Source organism: Lithobates pipiens, unplaced genomic scaffold (assembly GCF_037356315.1).
Source record: "Lithobates pipiens isolate NorthernLeopardFrog02 unplaced genomic scaffold, aLitPip1_a1.2 Scaffold_10, whole genome shotgun sequence".
NCBI classification, from domain to species: Eukaryota; Metazoa; Chordata; class Amphibia; order Anura; family Ranidae; genus Lithobates; species Lithobates pipiens.
The window spans coordinates 21703171-21716974 of NW_027507686.1; the positions used below are offsets into that span (position 1 = coordinate 21703171).

Below are 13804 nucleotides of genomic sequence, written 5' to 3' on the forward strand. Positions count from 1 at the left end.
TGGCCAGGGCAGGTGTTACCTGCTGACCGTCACAGGGGACACTTATGACAGAAGGGAACTCTAGTGTTTTCAGAAGAGCGTTTACTACCACTTTAAAGTGCATACTAGCACATCATGAAATGCATACTTTAGAACGAAGCCCTCCAGTGGTGCGCTGTCACCACTGCCAAGGCTTCCATCTTCACCTGGTCTTCCTTCCGGGCTCCAGCTGTACGAGTGGCTAGGGCCACAAAGCTGTCATGCCGGACCTTTAGAGCGCATATGCCGGTGATGTCACCAGCTGTATCCAGTGTGAATATCTAATACAGTGCATATTTAGGAGATATTCAAGTATGTACAGTTGAGCCTCATTATAGGCTTACCTGTAGGTACAAGTTTTGAAAAAAATGACTTTACTACCACTTTAATCATGGGGACATCCATCTTTGGTGTACAGCCCATTATTTGGATGGTGGAAAAGTGTTGCTATTGTTTTGCATCAGTCTGATGATGGTCTTCCACTACACACCAGATATCTGTATCAATAAAATACCTTCACTGCACAGTACTAAGTAGGAAGTAGTTCCTTCCTATGTAATGAGAAAATATAACTGACCCATGTACAAATTTTATTGTAAACTGTACATAAACACCAGGATTGTTTTAATAACACATTATTTACATTGTGATTAGATAAACAAAAAAAGATTGAAATGTCCAAGGATTATGTGCATAGAGGGAGGGGGTTTGAAGAGCTGGGTTGTGCTGTGATTGAAGTATGTGCTGATTGAGGGAGAATATGTCACACAGCTACTCATTGATTTTTAGGAGTGTTGAATTTTTTACAAAACCAAATTCTGACATTCTTAAAAAAACAAAAACATCCTTGTCCATAGGCCCACTGCTAATTAGTGAGTTCCCATCTTAGCTGAATTATCCAGCTTTTCATTCTTGGTCACTGCAGACATCCCTGCCTGGGACACGCTGATTCCAGGTCCACCGCCATGGAAAACAGAATATTTTGATGCGTTTGCTTCTCGAAAGTTTAATTTACAATATGTACAGAAGTGTCCAGAGTGTCAGCGCTGCCGCTTCACAGTGTCCTTTTATTTTTTGGATTCTTCCGCTGGCACCACCTCCATGAGCATCTGTACGTACATAGTGATTGGCTCTGAAATAAAGATACAGATCTAGTTTAATTGGACAGTTTAGAAAACAGGAAAAGTATTCGTGAACCCTGGGGTAACGGGCTCAAACCTTCAGGTGAGCTAAAACTGGCAACGTTTTTGAGGACACCTCCCTTATACCCAGTGGCAACTGGTGTGTTTTATTTTGGGGGAGACACCCACCCCCAGCACTTACCCCATCTAGATGGTGAGCTGCAGGCAACGGCTCTTGTGTCCTCCAGCACTGCGGGCGGACCCCATCTAGGTGATGGGGTGCGGGCAGCGGCTCCAGTTTCCGCCCCTCGATGCGTCTTCACTCTCTTCCTCCTAATAGCTAGGCGTCCAATAGGAGCGCCTGACATTTTGGCCAGTTGGGAAATGACACGCTTCCTGATTGGTGGGGAGGAAATTTAGTGTGAAAATAGAGAATATTCATTCGCTATCGTCACACAACTGGGTGGGATCGGGGCGCAGAGCCCACCCTTTTTTTGAAGTGTATTAGAGCCTCTGGCTCTAATCACGTGCTTCAAAAAAAACACTCCCTCTTCCTCCCCATTGTAATCCATAGTCCTGCGCCCCTGTATGTAGATCAGGGGGCAGGATGCAGGACCTGTGTGCCCCTAATGCTTATAACCCTACCCCACTCCGTAGGTCCTCCGTTTTTTTTTTTGCTAGTGACCTAAAGTGAGGAACCTTGCATGAGAAGTCACGCCTAGCTTAATGCTGCCCCCGTCCTTTAAGAGGATATAAATGCTGGGAGATGATCTTCCATTGTGACTGCTGGGATAGGCTGTCACATGATCAGAAGCTCCTGATCACAAGTATGCATTGGGAGCTGCCCATGCCATCATAATTACTGTGCTGGGAGCATGCACTCAGCACAGAAAAGCCAATCCCCATTGACACAAATGTGGCCGTTCTCTGTTAAAGTCCATCTGCCACATACAGGTTATACAGATGGCAGGAACAGGTTCAATAGTTGGCTTATCTTCAGATTCCAAAACTCTTTAATCATTTCCTTAAGTGCCTTTTAATAACAAAAATAGAGGCAGTGATCCATATCGGCCGAACTCCAGGCAAATAATTCAATTCTATTTAACAATTTTATAACTAGAGGTCTTTGATGCCTAAGCAAAATCATTATCAGATCAAATTAGTATCTGTTATTTACGATGATTTAGGACAAATTTGTAATTCAAATTTTTTTTTAAGGACATAAGACATTTATTTGGTGCACTTTTAATAAAAACGTATTTATTATAAGTTGACAGTTATGTTTAAAAAATCCTAATTCTTGATGCCTAAGCTGTCACTGACGGCTGGGATTGAGAGGCAGCAGCTCAGGGCATTGTAATATAGGAATTTTGGGCAAAAGTGGTTCCAAAGCCTCAAGGTTTTTTACCTTAATGCATTCTATGCATTAAGCTAAAAAAACAAAACACCTTTCTTTGCTGTAGGATCCCCCCAGCTGCGCCCCCCCCCCCCCTCTTATTCTTACCGGAACCTTATCCGATCCAGCAACATGCACAAGAGCAGAGGCACTTGCCGCCATCTCCCTCCTCATTGGGCAGACTGGCTCCCACTGCTATCAATCAAATGATGTGACGGGGAGCAAGCCGCCATGGAAAGCAGCTCCGAAGAGGAGGGAAGAGAAAGAAGGTGATCCCCAAGGCCGCACATCCGTGTGATCCTATGGTGGTCAACTTGACTTCCTTCTTTTCCCCTCAGCACTCCATTCTTTCATTTAATGTTTTCTAAATCAAACGGCTAGAACTAGCAATTATACACACCTGTCATTTTGAGTGACTACCGATGATGCTTAAATACTCCCCACCCGCATGGGATCTCCATCCCCACGATTAAGCGCTGGGGGACAAAGTGAAACACTCTTATCACCACCATAGGATCACACGGATGTGCGACATTCTGGATCACTCCTTTCTCTTCCTTGAGCTACAGTTAGGAGCCGGATTGGGCTCCATCCCCTGACAGCACTCCCAGCTGCAGATGCATAAGAATCCACATGTATATCCGACATCAGCTGAGCCAGAGCGGCACACAAAGAAACACTATGGGTTTGAAGAGGAGGGGCCTAGAGCACCAGCGAGGGACACCAGAAAAGGAGGATCAGGGCTGCTCTGTTCAAATCCGTTGCATAAAGCGGGCAAGTATAACATGCTTGTTATTTTTTTTTAAATGTATGAAGGTTTAATGTTACTTTAATGGAAATATGAATTATTAAAACCTAAATGTGGAAAGCCAGGATCCACCTGCTGCCACCGCCGCATCAGGTTTCCACCTCCATGCTTGACTGTAGCGATGGTGTTCTTAGGGTCATAGTCAGCATTTTTCTTCCTCCAAACATGGTGAGTCAAGTTAATGCCAAAGAGCCCAATTTTGGTCTCCTCTGACCTAAGAACTTTCTCACAATTCTTCTCTGAATCATTTAGATGTTCATGGGCATGACCAAACTGTGTTTGGAGGAAGAAAAATGCTGACTATGACCTTAAGAACACCATCCCTACACTCAAGTACGGAGGTGGAAACATGCTTTGGGGCTTTTTCTCTGCTAAAGGTTCAGACTGACTTTGCCCCATCGAGGGGCCAATGAACAGGGCCATGTATTGTAAAATCTTGGATGAGAACCTTCTTCCCTCAGCCAGAACACTGAAGGTGGGTCATGGATGGGTCTTCCAGCATGATGACCCAAAACATACCACCAAGGCAACAAAGGAGTGGCTCAAGAAGAAGCACATTAAGGTCATGCAGCCAGTCTCCAGACCTTAATCCTATAGAATATTTATGGAGGAAGCTGAAACTTCTAGTTGCCAAGAAACCTTAAGGATTTAGAGAAGATCTGTAGAAGAGTGGACCAAAATCCCTTCTGAGATGTGTGCAAACCTGATCACCAACTACAAGAAACGTCTTACTTATGTGATTGCCAACAAGGGTTTCTCCACCAAGTACTAAGTCATGTTTTGCTTGGGGATCAAATATTTAATTTACTCACTGAACTGCAAATCAAATTATAACATTTGTAATATGTGTTTTTTCTGGATTTTTGGTTGATATTCTGTCTCTATCGTTTAAAATACACCTATGATAAAAATTATAGACCTTTCACTATATATATATATATATATATATATATATATCTATATATCTATATATCTATATCTATATCTATATATCTATATATATATAGATATATATATCTTTTTTTTTTTTTTTTAACTAGTAATGGAGGTGATCAGCGCTATTGTGGCAGACAAATCGGACACTGACACTTTGGGGGCCAGTGGCACTAGTACAGGGGTCAGTGCTTAAAAGAAAAATATATTTATACTGTCACTGTACTAATGACACTGGCTGGGAAGGGGTTAACATCCGGAGCAATCAAAGGGTTAACTGTGTGCCTAACAATGTGTTTTCTCAGTGAGGGAGGTTATTTTACTATGGGATGGCATTGATCCATGTTCCTACAGGATCAATACCTTCCCTACTGATATTCTGGCTCTCTGCCCTATGATCGGCAGGTGCCGGCGGTTATGGAATCCGCGGTACTCGCAGATCAGTTCCTGCTGTGGGAGTGGGTCGACGGCGGTGTGTATGTGTGCCCCAGACCCGGAAATGCAGGATCACATACTAGGTACGTGATCCTGCGCAGGAGAGCTGTCGACCCGTATGTATACGGTCGGCAAGCGGTTAATGGCGGGATTCACCTTGATCCCTGGCCGCCAGCTGGCTCAGCCTCTCAGCTTGCTGCTGAGAGCCTGAGGGAACCATTTCCCACTTCCTTCACAGCCCATTACTCCAATGAGCACTAGAGGGGCAGAGCAGAGAGCCGGTAAAAGACAGACCACCGGCGTTCTGCTCACAGAAGACCAACAAAGAACTGAGCAAGCGTCATTAACACTGCCCCCCTCCCACAATTGTCCTTTCCAGTTTTGATTACTGTAAAAGGCCCAGTACCCCCCTATTGGTCAGTGAAGATGCTCATAACATTCAATGACCAATAAGGAGGTGCAGGAGCTGGCAGAGAGCAGAGTCAAGTTTGGAGGCTTCAGCTGGCTGTACATGTAGATTTTATCATTCATAGTCTTCACTGAAGGTGACTCTTTGCTTATATAATTTTCCATCATATGCTCGTTGTAAATTGCCCAGGTTTGTGACAGGTTCACTCTGAGGGTGGTTAAGGCTAGTCTGAATTTTTTTTTTTTTTTGCAGTCGGCCATTGTTCAGAGATTTTGGCTGCATACACGTGTATACTAAAAGGATATAAAACAGCATTCAAAATTGGTTCAGTCTCAGATCATTTGATGGCTATACTCACTTGTTATCTTCTGTGCCCATTGGACCTTGTAGTGCACAAATGGGAAGTAGATTAGGAGTCCACTGAGGATGAAGATAACGCAGTATAAATAGGCCCATTCTGGCTCATCCACAATGGGTGCTATTACCAGATAGGCAGAGACCAGAACCATCAAAATGGGGATCACAATTGGAACCTGAAAGGGAAGAGCAATGAGTTACAGTCACATTAAAAAGGGCAAATATGAAGGCAGAAACATGGAGATGCCATTACTGTTTTGATTTGGAGGATTTAGACTCTAAGCTGCCATCAGGGGGAACATCCCGCATCCACCCTTGGCATGCCACTTACACCTCAGCCTTGGCTAACTGCAAAATCTAATTCACAGATGAGAGAGGTGATAGGTCCAGAACAGCAGGTTGCAGGTGCAATGTCAGGCTCCTGCAGGCAGTCAGTTATTGAATTGCAGAAAGAGTCAATGAGCTACGAGAGCGAGCGCTCATCAGCACCCTCGCAGTTCATTGAGTAATAGGTCCAGAACAGCACTACTAGAGTCCGAGGGATTTATTTTCAAATAGTAAAACACATCAATGTTAGCAGGCCTAGAACTGGGTGTGAGCCCATCACAGTGCATACATACATTACATAAATATACAGTGCTTTTAGATCCATGTAACGTTGCACAACGTAAAACAAATTTCAGAAAAAAAAGGAAGGAGGAATCGAGGGTCAAAGGTGGGTTCCCCAGGGTCACGGCTGAACCTTCAGAGCATATCAAAATGTTCACTCTCCTGCACTATGCGGTAAGTCCCGACGTGTTATCCGACTCTTATCTTGACATGTTAGTATATGTGGATAATGCACACCTCGCTGCCTTCCAAAGACTGGGCAAGTCCAAATGAACTAAAAGCATAGAAGAACACAGAGGGCCCATAGGTCTAGCCCATAGGGCCCATAGGTCTAGCGCATTATCTTCAATACATGTTTTTGGCTGTAGGAGGTGAATATACTCACAAACCAGTACAAACCAGAGCTCCTTTGAACCCATGATGTATTTGCATTTGGAATCTATTTCTGTGAATCTACAACATTTAAAATCAACTCCAAACCTTTTACCTGCTTAATTGATGAAGAAATAACGAAGGATTAGCCCATATCTGGCCACGAAACAGCTTTTAATTCAATTGTTACGTTTGCTCCCTCTTGAAAAAGATGGGGTGACTCACCTTAAGAGCTGTAATTCCTAAACCATTCCTCCAATTCTGATGTGCATACCCTTAAATTAAACCCGAGTGTGTGCACTTGCAGTCCATATCCATTTTATAACTATAGCTTGAATATGTTTTGGTAAATACCTGAAAAAAAAAACTAAAGTGGTGCCTGTGTCCATATATATGTATATGGACCTAACTGTATGTTATGTTATTTTATTTCACTTAACCTATCTACCTACCATTTGATCGCACTGGGCATTATGAAATGATGAGATTGACCCATAAAGGGGTTACTACCATTTGAGTCAGTACACCATATATAAGTATGTGAAATGGACATGTTCTGTAGGCTCTGAAGAAGATGGAAACCTTGAAATGCGTTAACCGATGTGTCTACAAGTGTTATGAATTTTCGCATAATGATTTAAGCGGATGATTTTATGATAATGCTATGACACAAGTACTGGTTTGTGAGTATATTCACCTCTATTTTATTAAATAAAAACATGTATTGAGTATAATGCGCTAGGCCTATGGGCCCTCTGTGTTCTTCTATGCCAGTGATGGCGAACCTTGGCACCCCAGACGTTTTGGAACTACATTTCCCATGATGCTCATGCGCTCTGCAGTGTAGTTGAGCATCATGGGAAATGTAGTTCCAAAACATCTGGGGTGCCAAGGTTCGCCATCACTGTTCTATGCTCACGGGCTGAACCTAATTCAAGATAGCAATTTTTAGCTGGTACGCTTAGAGATCCAGCACTTGCCAGTCAAAATTGCTTGTTGATTACCAATTAGCATTTTCAGACAAGGAAAAGGCTTAAAGTGGTTGTATACCCACTTTTTTAACTTTTACCTACAGGAAAGCCTATAATAAGGCTTACCTGTAGGTAAAAAAAATATCTCCTAAACCTCTACGGTTTAGGAGATATTCCCCTCGGTATGCGCCGCTGACTGCAGCGGCGCATGCGCACAAGGGGGTTCTCTCCGTGAAAATCCGGCAGCGCTCGTCCGGCCGGATTTAAATCTCCCGCGCGCATGCGCGGGAGTGACGATATCGCGGCTCCGGCCACTCAGCGCCGGAGCCGCGATACCCGGAAGAGACGCCAAGGGAGCATGTCGGCTCCCTCGGCGTGGATCGGGCGAGATGTCGGGGCCTCGTTCTAAGGTAAGTATTTCATAATGAGCTAGTATGCGGTGCATACTAGCTCATTATGCCTTTTGCTTTGCAGGTTTTAAAAAAAATAAAAATAAATTGCGGGTTTACTACCGCTTTAATGCACAGAGCTGTACAGCCTTCATACTGACGTTCCTGCCACCACATACCTGGTCATGCTCTGGATTTTGCGTGAAGCACCAGCATGCGCATTAATGTATACTCTAATCCAGTGATGGCGAACCTTGGCACCCCAGATGTTTTGGAACTACATTTCCCATGATGCTCATGCACTCTGCAGTGTAGTTGAGCATCATGGGAAATGTAGTTCCAAAACATCTGGGGTGCCAAGGTTCACCATCAATGCTTAATCTATCACGCAATCTGCATTCAGAGCATTCGTCAGTGCACATACGGGTGCTTTACACCAGTGGTTCTCAACCCTCTCCTCAAGTGCCCCCAGCAGGCCATGTTTTGGGAATTTCTCTTCGATAAATTAGCTGTCCAAAATACCAAGCCATTGACTCTGAGTGCACCTGTGCAAGATAAAGGAAAACCTGGAAAAACACAACCTGTTGGGGGTACTTGAGGACAGGTATGAAAACCACTGCTTTACACAACCCCGGACACACGGCTGTGTACAGTTGCCTCCTCTAATGGGCGGCGGCGACGGGTCCCAGGAAGGTCAGTATGCAGGCTCTGCATGTGTAGGGCTGTGTGAATCATGGGGTCAAAAACCAAAGGAAAAAAAAAAGGGGGGGGGGGATTTGGAAATTAACAGAGATCATTAAGACTTTAAAATGCACAACAGATAAAAGAGCTATAATTATTTAATTACAGTGAGTTTAGTGTGCACCATAGCATCCCACATCTACAGACTGGACTGATTTGGTGTCATTACAACAATCTTCATAAGCTTACTCTGGTCAATTGAGCCAACTGGGATAGATGACACTAAATGGGGGTTGAAAACTGGTAAAGGGATGGGGGAGATCCATCAATTAGGCCAAGATCATCTTTTACATAAACTGGCCCATGCAGACAAGGGGCCTCATGGGTTAAAAATACACCGCCATTTGTAAAAGTACCATTTACTGCAAATGCCATACCTTTAGGCCTTTTCTATCATCCATGAAGTCTGACAGAAATACTGCCAATGTTTACCTCCCTATGTCCTGGCTTATTTCCAGGACATGAGCTACAACAAAATGGCCACTGGGCCGATATCTTTGAGGACAACTAAAGTGATAATCTCTTTAGTTCTCAAAGAAAGAGGCCTGGTGGTCATTTTGTTGTAGCCCAATGTATGAGATGGAAAAGGACTACAGCAGTATGAAAATCCTGGTGGGGACGGGCAACTGGTAGTCTTAGCTGACACAGGTAAGAGTGCATTGCGCACGCACACCTTTAAAATCATGGAGCACACTTGTTCCTGCAATGCTGAGGGTGAGTGCTCAATGACTGCCATGTCCTGGAAATGATCCAGGATGTAGAAATGTAAAGATTTGGGAGTATTTCTACAGAAAATGCCTACCAGGTACGGTTTTTGTATTAAACAATATTTTTACAAACGGCACAGTGGATTTTAAATTACTGGGACCCTTCGTCTGCATGGGCCAGTTATTGTAAAAGGTGGTAGCCTTATTACTATATATCCATAGGGCACTGGGGACCCTAGCAATCACATGGTCTGTTACATCCAGTCACTCCCTTGTGGTTGGTATAGGTCAACGCCTAGGACTGTGTTCAGAAAACCTGCCAGTTTGTGCACCACTGCCAGAAAATTTACCTTGATTGGCCTTTTCATGTCTTTCTTGGTGAATCTCATTACGATAAGGCCAGCGATAGTTAGACCATAAAATATCCAGACGGCAAAGCTGAAGTAGTTGATGAGGGTGTTGATATCCGCTGGGATGATATATATCATTCCGATGATACCCTGGAGAGAAAGGAAGAGTGATGATAATGAACACTCTACATACCCTGAACTTCCATGTTACCATCAGAAGTGGAACTCCAGCCTAGACCTTTTCTTCAATAATCTTGGTGCATTGGATGCAACCACGTTCAGCAAAACTGGGGGTAAAGCTGTATTCCAGTCAAATGATGTTTTAGGCTGGATTCAGACCACTGCATCACAACTAGGGTTGTCACCTGTTCTGGGATTTACCCAGACAGTCCGGATTTTGAATCATGTGTCTGGGTTTCAGTCTACCTGAAACCTGGACCCATTATTCAAAAAGGAATGTGGCTTGGAACAGGGCTTGGCAGGGTGAAGGAGCATTATGTGTTACTATTTTATTTGGAGTGCCCAGAGGTGTCGCGGATCTGTTACAAGGGGTAGGCAACCTGGGAGCCCTCCAGCTGTTGCAGAAGTCCCCTCATGTCTCTGTGAGTAATTGTAACTGTTAGCCTTGCAATGCCTCATGGGAAATGTAGTTCCACAATAGCTGGAGGGCCCCAGGTTGCCTACCAGTGGTCTCCAAACTGTGGCCATTCACTTGCCTTTATCTGGCCCTTGGGGCACTATTCCACCAACTGACACCATTGATGGGGCACCATTCCCCCTACTGGGATGTAAGAAGGTGGAAGTGCTTACGCACCTGTATTCATTCCTCCTACTCACACCATCAATGGGGCCATATTCCTCCTATTAAAACCAATGATGGTTTACTGATGCTGAGGCATGTTCTACTCCCAATGGCCACACTCCGGCCCCTCTGAAGGACTGTAAACCAGCCTCTTGCTTAGAAAGTTTGAAAACCCCTGGTGTAAACTTAAAAAAAATGATTTACTGTGCGCCGCTGATGTGTTTGGGTTTGGCTTGAAGAAAAAAGGGCAACCCTAATCACAACAGACCAAAAAACACTCATTATCTTTTTTTTTTTAAACAACACACCACCATGCACAGGACATACCTCCCAAAATTTTTGAGATGGGAATGAGGGACACCTATCAGCAAAAGTATATAGACATTTGACACACCCATTGCCATGCCCCCTTAAAGGGGAATTGCACAAAAAACAAGATTGGTTAAACCCACAAGTGCTTTTTTTACCACTACTATTCCTTTATATTGGCTTTTGGAATTTTTCAAATGCAGCAATTTAGAAATCAGATGAAAGGTTTAGCTCTGGAAAACACCTTTTGATAGATAAAAAGTGCATTTTATATACAACTATATAGATCAGACCAAGATGAGGGACATTGCTCCAAATCAGGGACAGTCCCCCGAAATCAGGGACAGTTGGGAGCTATGACAGTAGTATACTCATTGTGGGGCATTACCCATTACTGTACAGTGCGCTTTGGGACACCATTAGCAATGAATAGCGCTGCAATGCACCATAAACAGCAGGCGTGTTGCCGCAATTTGAGTGGGACCTCAGCACAGATCTGCGGTGCAGCATTCTGATCAATCACCAGGCACGGGAGGTGTGAACGTACATAAGACACAATGGCCGGTAGCGGGGTCAGGCGCTTGACACTGATGTAAGATAAAAACTTCAACATGTGACCTTCACGGCCGGCGACATATGTAAGCCTGTGGAGGAAAAAAAAAATCATGTTTATGATACAACTAAGTGTAATTCAAAAATTTTGTTCAATGATGCAGGGATAACTGAAATGCAAATTTATACCAGAGGGTCCTTTCTATAAGAAAAGCCAGAGTTTTGAAGCACCACTGCTCCACTGATCCCCATCCCCTGCAAGTATTCCACATTTTTGGTGTGTGCAGAGTACCTGCTGTCTTCCTGTTGCTGGCTCATACGTTACAGGAACCAACAGCAGGCACATTCGGACTGTCCAACTAATGAAATATGTGCAGCAGCATTTTAAAACAAGGGCCACAGGTAAGGTAAGTGTATTGTTTTTTTCTATTAGCTGGCATGTTTAACCACTTCAGCTCTAGAAGATTTACCCCCTCCCCCTTAATGACCAGGCCATTTTTTGTGATACGGCACTGCGTTACTTTAACTGACAACTGCGCCTTTGTGCAACGCTGTACCCAAATAAAATTTATGTCCTTTTTTTCCCCCACAAACAGAGCCTTTTTTTGGGTGGTATTTGATAACCTCTCAAAAAAAAAAAAAAAGCTGACAATTAAAAAAAAAAAATATATATATTTTTTACTTTCTGCTTTAGAAACATATCTAATAAAAAAAAAATGTAAAGAAGTCACATTTCTTAAAAAAATTAGACCAAGATTCATTCTGCTACATATTTTTGGTAAAAAAAAATGCCAATAAGCGTATATTGATTGGTTTGTGCAAAAGTTATAGCGTCTACAAATTATGGGATATTTTTATGGAATTTATTTTTCTATAGACACACACAGTGCGGCGTGGCCCTACACTTGAGCACAGCACTGGATTAATGTGATTGTAAAGGTTTTTTTTTTTTTTTTTCAAATAACAAACATATTATACTTACCTGTTCTGTACATGGGTTTTGCACAGAGAACCCCCCGATCCTCCTTTTCTGGGGTCCCCCGGCGACGCTCCTGGCTCCTCCTCCGCATCGCCCCTGCATCGCCCCTACAGAGAGCCACTTTCCATAGGGGCACTCATGCAGGAGCACTCCCGAATCCTGCTGCTGCTGCTTCCAAGTCAATGGCTCCCGCTGCTATCAATCTATCCAATGGGGATCCGAGATAGCGGCTGGAGCTGCTGGGCTCATTCTCGTCGCTGGAACCATAGGGTTCAGGTAAGTAAAAGAGGGGCTCTAGGGGGGGGGCACAGAAGATGATTTTTCACCTTAATGCATTAAGGTGAAAAACCTCAAAATTTTACAACCCCTTTAATTTAGGACTCAGGTGAGTATTTAGGGAGGTGAGGGGACAAGGCAAAAACTGGGATATATGCATTAAGGCAAAACATGTCCTGCATTTAGAACGACTTTAGATCTAATCATTTGTTCCTTTTTTTTTTTTTATTTAAAACATTCCGAAAAAATTTTTTATGGTATGGCGTGAGGAAGGGTAGGAAACTCATGTCATGTTTTAATAAATGCTCTTTCCCTTTCTTCCTGTTCTTTCCTCACACCCATCACTTGGGCAGGAAACAAAGGCAATCCTTCCAAACTCTGCTAGAAAAATTGTTACTGTGTTCCTATTCGCTGAGTGTCAGACAGGAAGTGAGATTAAATCTCCCTAATAGCCAGAAACTGAAATATTCCAAAGTCCCAGCAGTTATGGCTCTTCCACATTCTAATGAAAAATTTTAAAAAGATTAAATGGAACTTTAAATATTTTCATTTTTAATTAAGAATTCCAGGTAAGAACAGATTTACATAGTTACATTGATCCCGATTGGGTCCAATGCATATACCATACTTGTGGAAGCTGGAAATCACTGTAGTAGGCACCAATAATACAGTGATCAATTGCTTCCAGGTCCCTTACTCATTGCCTGCTCTGCTGAATTCTGAACACAGTAGGTTGGACGGTGGGTGTGGCACCATCCAGCAAACACTTTGAATTTTCCCAATGACTACAAAGCATTTTATGGACAAGGTGGAGAAAATGCAAAGCCGCCTCTGAATGCCACCATTGCTAAGTGGCCAAACTCCTGAGTTGAGACTTAAAGCAAGGCAGCTGCGTGGCCCAAGTGCCAGAAGCTAGTGGAGATGACTGGAGTACTGGTGATTATATAGTGATTTCCAGATTTTTGAGCAGGGGTGCTCAATCTGTGGCCAGCGGAGCCCTCTGATGTGGCCCATAACCTCAAACTAGGGACGTGCATGTCCATGCTCAGGAGTGGTGGGGTCAGCAAGCCCAGATTGCGATCAATGGGTTGCAGACCCTCCATCCCAGAGCATTGGAATTGGCACTGGTAGTAGAGGAAGCAGGACCCGCGTAAGCCGATGCTCTTCATCTGGGACCTTTCTAGCAGCCTGGAGAGCGATGACAGCAGAAGCTGGTAGACCTCAGTGTATTAAACACCACATAAACTGCACTTTTTCAGTGGGCATATTA

General features: G+C 43.7%; 1 protein-coding gene across 1 annotated transcript in view; it reads right to left on the bottom strand.

Moving 5' to 3' along the window:
• Positions 1-591: 591 nt before the first annotated feature.
• Positions 592-13804, bottom strand: part of SLC7A9 (solute carrier family 7 member 9) — a 76171-nt gene continuing 62958 nt past the window's right edge. The window contains exons 10-13 of the mRNA XM_077452595.1: positions 11275-11371; positions 9617-9766; positions 5479-5653; positions 592-1150 (exon numbers count right to left, since the gene is read on the bottom strand). Of these exons, the coding sequence (XP_077308721.1) occupies positions 1086-1150; positions 5479-5653; positions 9617-9766; positions 11275-11371 (487 nt within the window). The 3' untranslated portion in view covers positions 592-1085. The remainder of the gene's footprint in view (positions 1151-5478; positions 5654-9616; positions 9767-11274; positions 11372-13804) is intronic.